General features: G+C 49.4%; 1 protein-coding gene across 4 annotated transcripts in view; it reads left to right on the top strand.

The window, feature by feature from the left end:
• The first annotated feature begins 4,827 nt into the window (after positions 1-4,827).
• The window catches only part of LOC144730802 (E3 ubiquitin-protein ligase MIB2-like), a 57,876-nt gene continuing 52,246 nt past the window's right edge, over positions 4,828-10,457 (top strand). For 2 of the 4 annotated variants that reach the window (XR_013587852.1, XM_078611562.1), the window contains exons 1-2: positions 4,829-5,097; positions 8,889-9,210. Coding sequence is in view for 3 of the 4 variants with exons in the window: in XM_078611562.1 (XP_078467688.1) it covers positions 8,988-9,210 (223 nt within the window). In the remaining variant the exon portion in view is untranslated. Of the gene's footprint in view, positions 5,098-8,888; positions 9,211-10,457 lie in introns of all 4 variants that reach the window. The other 2 variants (XM_078611564.1, XM_078611563.1) reach the window with 2 other exon arrangements.

Here is a 10,457-nt window from a genome sequence, read left to right as displayed (position 1 = left end):
GGACGGAAATTTGCTTGGGGACCGCCAGAAGAGGCGGCGTTTCAAGGCCTGCGCGATTGGTTGGCTACGGCGCCGACGTTGGATTATCCAGATTTTGATCACCCCTTCATTCTGGATACGGACGCGAGTGACACGGGCATTGGGGCCGTGTTGTCTCAGTCCAAAGGCGGTGTGGAGCGCGTGGTGGCGTACGGTAGCCGGGTTTTGTCTCCCGCAGAAACCCGCTACTGCGTCACTCGCCGAGAACTTTTGGCTATTGTTTACTTTCTCCGCCAATTTCGACCGTATCTCTACGGCCGTTCGTTTATTGTGTGCACGGATCATGCGGCCTTGCAGTATGCTCTCAAGGTGGACCAACCATCCGGCCAGCTGGCGCGGTGGTTGGACACGCTGCAATAATTTTCCTTTCAAATTCACCATCGGAAGGGGGTGCGTCACGCGAATGCGGACGCACTCTCTAGGTTGCCGCAGCGATCCCCTTGCGCGTGCGCGTCCGGGACGCATAGGTGTGCGCCGATCCAGCATCCCCCTCAGCCTGTTGCGTTGGCGGTCGAGGTGCCTGAGGCTCCAATGGGGCCGGGACCGGCTGATGGGGTTTTGAATCTTCCAAGGGCTGTGTGGATTCGGGAACAAATGCTGGACGATTCATTGGTGACCTTACGGAATCGGGCTGCGAAGGAGAGTGGGGGACCGGGTTCGGGGGGTACGCCGGAAACCGCTCTCCGCAATGGTCTGCTGATGTGGAGGGAAGGTTACAGGAACGCTGGCGTCTTGTTGTACCGGCATCCTTGCGGTACGAATTGATTAGGACTCTGCATTGCGACACGCTCTTACATCTGGGGGTGCAGAAGACCCTATTGACGTTGCAGCGAGATTACTTTTGGCACGGCATGACAACAGATGTCGTCGAAAACGTTCGCGCGTGTCCCGATTGTGCCCGGCGGAAGCCGCCTAAACACCCATATGTGCCACCGATACAGTCTATTCAGGTGTCTCGAGTTAATGAACTGGTGGCGTTAGATATTTTGGGACCCTTCCCGCCATCCGCTAAAGGTAATAAATACTTGCTAGTTGGGGTGGAGTACCTCTCCCGCTGGCCGATGGCCTGGCCCTTGCCCGACCAGTCGGCGGCGTCCATTACAGACGCCTTTCTATTTGGGTACGTTATGGACAAGGGGGCGCCGGAGAGGCTCCTCACAGATCAAGGCCGAAATTTTTCTTCTAAATTGTTGGGGGAAGTGTGCGCGGCTCTAGGAACTAAAAAGATACGGACATCTCCCTACCACCCACAGACGGATGGTATGGTCGAACGGCTAAATCGGACTTTGTCCGCCAAGCTGTGTCACACGGTGAGTGAAAAACAATCAGATTGGGATTTGCATATCCCTGGGGTACTCTCGGCATACCGGATGACGCCGCATGCGGCTACAGGATATTCACCGTTTTTCCTTATGTACGGTCGCGAAAACGTGCCGCCGATGGATGTGCAGTTGGGAACAGGAGTGAGGGGACCTACTAAGCCTCTTCCTGATTACATTCAGGACACCGTTCGCCGTGTCACTGAGGCGCGGGAAGGGGCCCGCATGGCTACGGCCAAAGCCCAGGCCCGGAACGAACGGTGCGCTCGACGCTGTAAGGGGGAGTGCCCCTGGAAGGTGGGGGACATGGCCTGGCTGCATTGCCCACAGGTGCGGCCAGGGACTTCTCCTAAATTACATAAACCATGGCAAGGGCCTGTTCGCCTCATCGAGGTTCCCAACCCACAGTCTGCACGCGTTCGGTTTGGATCTCGGCGTTGTTACGTTTACACACGTCTTGCTTGAAACCATATGTGGCCCCTCGAACGGATGCATCATCTCCTGATTTTGCCTTGCCGGGGTCTGTTGCTGCCGACGCACCCTTGCCTGTGCCTATTGACCCTGCAAGAGCGCCTGTCTTGCCTTTTACAGACAAGCCGGCCGTGACACTGCAGGAGACAGGGGACTCTGCTCGGGGTGTGCCCACCACGGCTGCGGGGACACCGAGCCCTGCCGCCCTTCCGACCCCGCCGCAGACATGATTGCGGGACACCCCGGACTCTGGGCCTTCAGGGATACGGCACCGGGACGTTGGCGGGCCTCCAATAGCGACAGGAAGACTTGATCCTGTCGCTCTTAAAACCCCGTCGCGTTCCCGGTCTGCAGGGGGGCCGCCGCCCGTCCGGGACGGGCCGGCGACCCGCACGCGGTCTAAGTCCCTTACGTTTTGTTGATTTATACTTTTCGTGTTCTTGTTGTTATTGTTATATTTATTGTATGCTTCGTTGTCCTCGCATGTATGATGGTTGTGTTCGCTCGCATTACTTGTTGTTGTTGTTGTTCAGCCGAGGACGGCTGGAATTTTCTCTACGGGGGAGGGTGGTGTAATGCGGGCGTAAACAGCCTCGCGGATATGACGTCACGGGGGGAGGGGTTAGGTTACGTGGGAGAGAGAGGGGTAAGCTCTTAAGGGAGAGAACCGGAAGAGACAGGAAGAGAGTGTGGGAATAAAGACAGGGTGAGGCCACGCAGGGCAGAGGGTGGAGAGTGGCGAGATCGCCACGCGGTGAGACTCGGCACCGTCGGCCAGCGGTGACTGGGCACCGGTGGAACGGAGAGCAGCGGTGGAGCTGCCGCGAGGGCAGCTGAAAGACTGCACAAGAAAGCCTGCAGCGGAGCTGCATCGGAGTGGAGAAAGGCTACGGGAGCGACGGCAGCTGTCGAGCTGCCAAGCGGGGAGGCTCTGAGCGAGGGCCGTGTGGGACAAGTTGTAAGAACCCAAATAAAGGACAACGGAGACAGACAGTGTGGAAGAGTCCTTTATTACATAAGTACACGGCACGCGAATTACTAACCGCGCCATCTCAACTGCTCAGCAATAATTTTTCATTTTTGGATCAACGTCTCTATAATGTGTTATGCATTTGTGTTATTTATTCACTTTTGTTTGGTCACACGTATGGGGCCGTCCATAAATTACGTCACGCGATTTTGGACGTTTTTTGACCCCCCCCCCCTCCGTCGTTACACGGCGTCACAAAAAGTCAGACCCCCCCTCAAATATGACGTCACAAAGCTCTGCCCCCCCCCTAAAATAAAACATGCTTCAAATCGTTTTGAACTATTGTCATTGTAGTGCGTATTCAATGTGCCGCTGCACTCTGATGTTGTAGGAGAAACATTTATTAAAAAGTATATTTCATTAACTAGAACTAGAATGTGTTGTCTATATTTATTTAAAGTTGCGCATTTTGATGTGACGTCACGTTTCTCAACCCCCTCCCCTCGTCACATCGTCACAAATGTCTGACCCCCCCCCCAGGTGCGTGATGTCATTTATGGATGGCCCCGATGGTTATTATCATTTGTATGTGTTTTTGGTGATTTGTTTACCTTTCTTGTACTTTGCAATCCTGTCGTGTTTTTTGTTGTAACTGTTTGTTATTGTAACGTTCTTACCCCGTGCCCCTACCGGACATCTGTGAAAATAGAGCTTTATAGCTCATCGGATTCCTCCTGCAGTATAAATACAGATTATCATTCTGAATCGAATTGTTGAACGTACGCTCGTTGATTGGTTCCCCCGTAGGGAGCATTTCCGATTACCAGATTGTTTTTTTGTTGGTTAGACGTCGTGAATTGCCAACTTGTAGTAACTCTGCATTGCAAACGACGCGGAGACTTCCAAAGACTCAGCGCCGATTCTCGACTCGAGAGTTTAAATCTCTCTCGTCTCTCATTACAATATCAAGCACGTGACGTGAGAAACCCCGCCCCTTTACAGTTTCGACCAATGGGAATTGCGCTTTCGAGTTACATTATCATATGCTGAAAGACGAGCTTAGAAACGTTACGATTTAAAATGAAAGCAAGTCCACGTTTTTTGTTCATATAATAAAACCCTGAATTGTTTTGTTTAATATTGTTTAACATTTTTTATTGATTTGCCATTTAATTAATAATATATAAAAATATTACTTTAAGCAGGCCCCATGGCGTAAAGGTCGTTGGGTTTCCTATATAAGCTCTGCGCGGCACGCACTCATTACTGGTTATAAGCTTTTTATTATTTGTCGAGTAGGTCTGTCTCTGACGGGCCGCATTTATAAAACCAAAGACAGGCATCGTTGAATGCAAAGGGATTCAATCTTAATTTGAAGCAACGGGCTTTTGTTTTACTTGAGCCGTTCGATTGGGGAATCATTGCGTGGTTAGTTATCAGTTGCGACTGATATGAAGCCGTGGGCCTCGAGTCAAATTCGGTCTGAAGTGTGATCAGCACGGTGATTTATTGATTTTTTTTATTGTTACATCTTTACATGGAGTTATTTTAATGCAATTATATTGCAGTGCTTGGTGTTACGTCAGTTACTCCCATATTATTTGCAAATGTTTTTTTTTATGGTCAGCTGGCTTTGCCCGGTCGAGTTAGGGAAGTTCGCCGCTTGTTGCAGACGTGCGCGGCTCGATTCCGACCGGCCGCCCGAGTTAACACTGTTCTTGCTTACAAAACCACATACCATGCACACACGCGCCGCGTGCTTCACGGTGGATGCTAAAGATCTAGCGAGGTCGTCACAGAGGAGTAGGCCATTGTGTGCCGGCGTCAAATTAGAAAATCACAGCGCCAATTAATGTTTCAGGGATGACAGCGTCAGTGAACACACAGCAAGCGCCTCCTTTCGTGATGATAGCCTTGCGCTTCAAGAATAGTGTGTGAATACCAAATATGCTTCATTTTCATAACGATCGATAATATGAATGATAGATCATCATTATGCTTGGACCAATTCGCACGTGGCGTCTACGGGTGACGTCACCGCGCATCCCGGAAGTGACTCCACTCCCGCGTGACGTCGCTACGGAGGCCGCGGCGTCCGTTGGGGCCGCGCGTGCCTCGCGCGTTTTAATTTACGGATCTGCAAATCGCGTTCGGGATTCCTGCAAATTAATAAACTACAACTTAATTTCGTCAGCGACAGCCAAGAGAGAGAGGGCGCGAGAGGAGGAGGGTTTAATAAACAGCGATAGCCGTAGCAGCTGCTGCTGCAGAGGCCGGGTTGCCGTTCCGTCTTGTGTGGTGAGTGACGCGCAATTCTCGTGTTTATCATCACGGCCACCGCCGCCTCCTCCTCCTCCTGGGGTTCGGTGCCACAGCCACGGTCGTTCCACTGCTGGATTGAAGCCCTCCCGGTTCCCGCGATGTCACTCCATCTCCTCCCCGCTCACCCCATGTGGTCGTCCTCTCGAAAGCGCTCCAGTCTATTGACAGTACAGTCATATACTGAAGTGTATATATATAACAACCGTTACCCGGAGCTAATGAGAAGTGCAAAGTTGCGCAGTTTTGTTCCTGTTATATGTGTTACTGTGATTTATTTTGATGTGTTTGAGAGGGGCGGGAGTGGGGGGGGGGCCTAATGAGCGCGGCCGGAGCTATAGGTGTGGGAGGCGGCAGCGCTTCCAGGCGAGGGCGTGCTTGCCGCAGGCCTCGTGCTGCTAGGCCGCGGTGCTGCTGTTTTGATTTAAATAAACAACACTCAGAATCTATTTATACTGCAGGAGAAACCCAATGAGCTATACAGCTCTTTTTCACAGATGTCCAGTAGTGGCGGGTCAGGCGTTTACAACAACAAACTACAGAAACACAATAGTGCAAAATACTGCATAGGAAAGGTAAACAAATCTCTTCTTACCAGGTAAGTCCCACAGAAGCGATCTGGCCACATAGATCATCAAAGTGGCTTATGTGGAAATGTATTGCAGCAAAATAATCTCAGCAAAATCCACTCGACCACGGGGAGACACTGCAAACTCCAAATTTACAGCAGCAGCAGGCGTCAGGGTTGGGGTCGAACCCACGACCTCCTGCACACCAGGCGAGGTAGCTAACATCTCAACCATACAAAGTTAAATTTGCGTGAGTACATCAATTCCCAAGCTTGGGAAAGGCAGTGGAACAGCAGTAAGAACAGTCCCAGACCACCAAGACAACACAAATTGTTCATACAAATTGCACGATACATTTCTAAGAATCAAATCTACAAATCACACTTGCAAATGTGGCTGTATCCAGCACTAGTCATCTACTTCAAAATATATTTTCAAAGGAAGATTTATGATGTTAAGGGAGGAAACAAGCTTGTTCCAAAACGTCGGTGCTGCAACGACAAAGGCTTTGCCACTTCTTATGATACACTTTTATTAATATTACTACACACTTTCAATGAACTTGCCGTGTTGTCTTGTTTATATTCTTTGGAATATTTGAGGCTTAATGTCTTTGAATCTTCAAGGCTTAACGAAGTTTAACTTTTCTACACAGCCTCGTCGCCTCGCGTGACAATTCACGATTTCATTTAAAGAACCGAGTCCAGGTGCAGCCCATCGTGGTCCTATTCGTGTTTTAAACTCAATTTTACTATATAATAACCGTGGTGTTAATTAAATTATACTAATTATTAATGGTGTTTCTTACCTGTCAACCCTGTATTAGTGCCCACCTTACTACAGACCAAGTCAGACCTTATTGGTCACCCCGTGCCCTCATAATTCTCAACGTTCATCCTATAAAGGCCCATCACAAGGGAGAAACACAATAATATATGATAATAGGTTTTCACCTTTTTTCTGGCAACAAAACAGGTGATAAGTTGTTAAAACACCAAACTGAAACCTTTTACAAGGAATCATGTCTGCATTAACCACAATACCTGTGGTCAGAATGCAAACAAAAAACATACTCTGGTAATATATGCATTACTCTTTTGTTCTTTCGGTAAAGTCACGTAGAAAGAAAATAAATTAAATAATAGCATACGACGTTTCAATTGCAACACAATCAATCATCAGGTACAAATGAAAGGAAACAAACCTAGTAAACTTAGAAATATAATGCAATACAACACAGAGAGTCGGCTAACATAACAGTCAACACCCTACCTGGTTGATTACGTTCTTCCAAAGATTGCTAAATTTGAGAGAGAGACAAAACACAGACACGGAGGCACATAGGCAGACACACAAGCAGTGAGAGACTCACACAGAGACACAGAGAGGGACACACACATAGGCACACAGAGAAACAATGCTCAGGTGTCGAGGCCTGAAATAGAGAGGGGGGCAGAGAGAGGGGGGGTAGAGAAATCAGCATGTCAATGAGAGATTTGGAGCTTTCGTGACTGCAGGAAATACTACAACACGAGGACACAGAGAGAGAGAGAAAACACACTTAAACAAACTTAGCAAAATTTGGAAATGTAATGCAATGCAACACAGAAAGTCGGTCAACACACAACGCATAGCCTGGTTGATTACGTTCTTCCAAAGATTGCTAAATTAGAAGTTAAGAAATGTTTCTCTGTGTGCCTATGTGTGTGTGTGTCTCTGTGTGTCTCTGTTATCTCTTTCTTCGTATGTGTCTCCGTGTCTGTGTTTGTCTGTCTAAAATGTAGCAATCTTTGGAAGAACGTAATCAACCAGGTGGGGTGTTGACTTATGTTAGCCGACTCTCTGTGTTGTGTTGCATTATATTTCTAAGTTTACGAGGTTTGTTTTCTCTTTCATTTGTACCTGATGATGATTGCTTGTGTTGCAAATGAAACGTCGTATGCTATTATTTAATTTATTTTCTTTCTACGTGAAATAACCAAAGAGTAATTCCTGCAGTCACGAAAGCTCCATATCAAGTTTAATACATGCATTCTTACTCTTTGGTTATTTGGTTAAAGTCACGTAGATAGAAAAATAATAGATCACGACGTTTCGATCGCAACACAAGCAATCGTCATCAGGTGGGACAACCACAGCAAGAAAAAACTGCTGAAGTAGGCGAGAGATCTGCCGTGGAACGAGGTTATATAGTAGGCCTCGGCAGTAGGGGGGGGGTGAGGGAAGGGGGGGGCAGAAAGTAGACCCCGCAGCAGCAACCGGGTCACTGGAGGTTGAATCCGTCAGTAAACCCAAGTATTTCAAGCACTCTGTTCAATGATGTTGTTTTTGATATCCATAATAGGTGAAGAAAATGAATTGTAATCCTCATCAGCCATGATCACTCCACTGCTGGATTAAGACCACAGGCCATCATCCTGTCTATAGCCATGATGCGTCCTGCCCAAACACCACCCACTCTTGTTAACAAAATTTAATTATAATTCACAGACAACTTCTTTTTTACACTCGTAGGGGTCGTGGTAGTTAACTGACACTTTTCTGGATAATTCTAATTCAACAGCTATTAGTGGTATTTTGCATTATACAAATCGTGTTATTGTATAATATCGTTACATCTTTCAAGTTAATTTCTAATTTGTTCCATTAGCTTCAAGGTAATGTTTTCTCAGTGGGAGGCTGCTCATGCTCCTCTGCTGCCCCCATTGTCTGAAACTTCCTTCCCCCAGCAATCCGTGCAGTTGACTCCCTGCTACGGTTCAAGTCCACGATCAAGGTCTTCCTTTCCCCTTCTCTTCTGCCTGTGACTAACTGCCTCAATAAAATAAATCCTGTGTACTCACTTTCTGTACAGCATCTTGAGATGCTGGCACATTAAGACTCTACATGAATCCAAGTTAGACGCATACACTCACACAGAGACCCGTAGAGACTCACATGGAGGCCCATGGACCCGCACACAGACTTCCTATGAAGACCCATATAGACTGACCCAGACACTTGTACAGAGACCCATAGAATTACGAACTTTCCCATACGCCATGTTCAAGAGAGAAGCCATTGCATAAAATGACCCAAACTGCACACTCTAACAGTTGACCTACCTAACCTTCATAACGTGTGACCATTCCAACAACCGATCACCTACCACCCCGACGCCTCCCCCCTCCCGTTTGTGCTGCGTCTTTACCTGTGCCTTAGGACGCGAGCATCCCCCTGCCCGCCTGTGCCCTCCACGCACGACGTGCACCGTCTCGGCACCCCCCCTCGCCGGTCGAAGCGGTGGCGGTGGCGGCGGCCATGGAGGTGGGCATGCGCGTGGTGCGCGGGCCCGACTGGAAGTGGGCCGCGCAGGACGAGGGTGAGGGCCACGCGGGCACCGTGGTGGAGGTCGGCCGCCAGGGCAGCGCCTGCACGCCCGACCGGACCGCCGTCGTGCAGTGGGACGGCGGCGTGCGTACCAACTACCGCGCCGGCTACCAGGGCGCGTACGACCTGCGGCTCTATGACAACGCACAGATCGGTGCGTGTGTGTACGTGTGCGTACGTGTGTGCGTGCTTGTGCGTACGTATGTGTGAATACGTGTGTGTGCGTGTGGTCCCCCTTTTTAAGAAGGGGTACCGCACAGACTGTAACAACTACAGGGGCATCTCACTCCTCAGTGTGCTGGGAAAGGTCCTGGCAAGGATTATTGAACATTGCCTTGCTAGGCACGCTGAGGAGAGGCTTGCGGAGCCTTAATGTGGTTTCAGGAAAGGGCGGTCCTGCACGGATGCCATATTTTCTGTCTGTCTGCTACAGCAGAGGTATAAGGAATTCCTACAAGACCTACATCTCTGCTTTATTGACCTGGTGAAGGCCTGTGATACCATCAGTAGGCCTGAGCTCTGGGTTGTTCTTCGTGCTTTCGGAGTCCCTGACCCTCTGCTCACGATCATTAAGGACCTTCATGATGGTGAGCGGGCCCGGGTAAAACTACGTGGCCGGGAGTCGGAGCCATTCGCTGTACACCTTGGGGTGCGACAGGGATGTCCTCTGGCTCCCACATTTAACATTTATTTTGACCACGTAGTTTGTAAGGCCTTCAATAGCTGTACTGGAGGAATTTCCATCTGGTACAGATATAATGGGAGGCTGATCGATGCCCGGGTGCGGTCAAGGGATGGCTCCTTATTGCTCAACCATGTTACGTATGCCGGTGATCTGGTAATCGCTGCTCACTCAGAGGAAGAGTTGGAGGCGCTGCTGCTAAACCTGGAGCTTAGAGGTGGGGCCTTACCATCAGCCCCACCAAAACTAGGCACCTGCCAGGGTATTTTGTACCATCGGACACTCCTCCTCCACAACTCCCAATTGGTGATGGGGCAGTTGTGGAGAGAGTGGAGAGTTTCCCATATCTGGGCAGTGTGCTTATGACCGGCTCTGGTTTAACAGCAGAAGTCTCGCTACGAATCAGTCGAGCGGTATTATCTTTTCATCGATTGCGTAACGCTGTGTGGAAGCTACCTGGTCTGTCGCTCCATACGAAGCTTCAGGTCTTCTCGGCTATGGTCATTCCCTCCCTTCTCTACGCTTGCGAAATGTGAACCCCCCTAATGGAACATCTTTGCCGGTTAGAAACATTTAGGCTGGCCTGTGTACGATCCATCCTGGGTTTAACCAGGCTGGATTGTGTGAGGAGCTCCCAAATCCTTGAAAGATCTGGACAAAGTCTCATCGGTGAGCTTCTCCGGCAGGCAAGGCTGCGTTGGCTGGGCCATGTAGCTTTT

This window comes from Lampetra planeri, chromosome 36 (genome assembly GCF_965212315.1).
Source record: "Lampetra planeri chromosome 36, kcLamPlan1.2.h2, whole genome shotgun sequence".
Lineage (NCBI taxonomy): Eukaryota > Metazoa > Chordata > Hyperoartia > Petromyzontiformes > Petromyzontidae > Lampetra > Lampetra planeri.
This window is presented reverse-complemented; position numbering and strand designations above follow the sequence as displayed.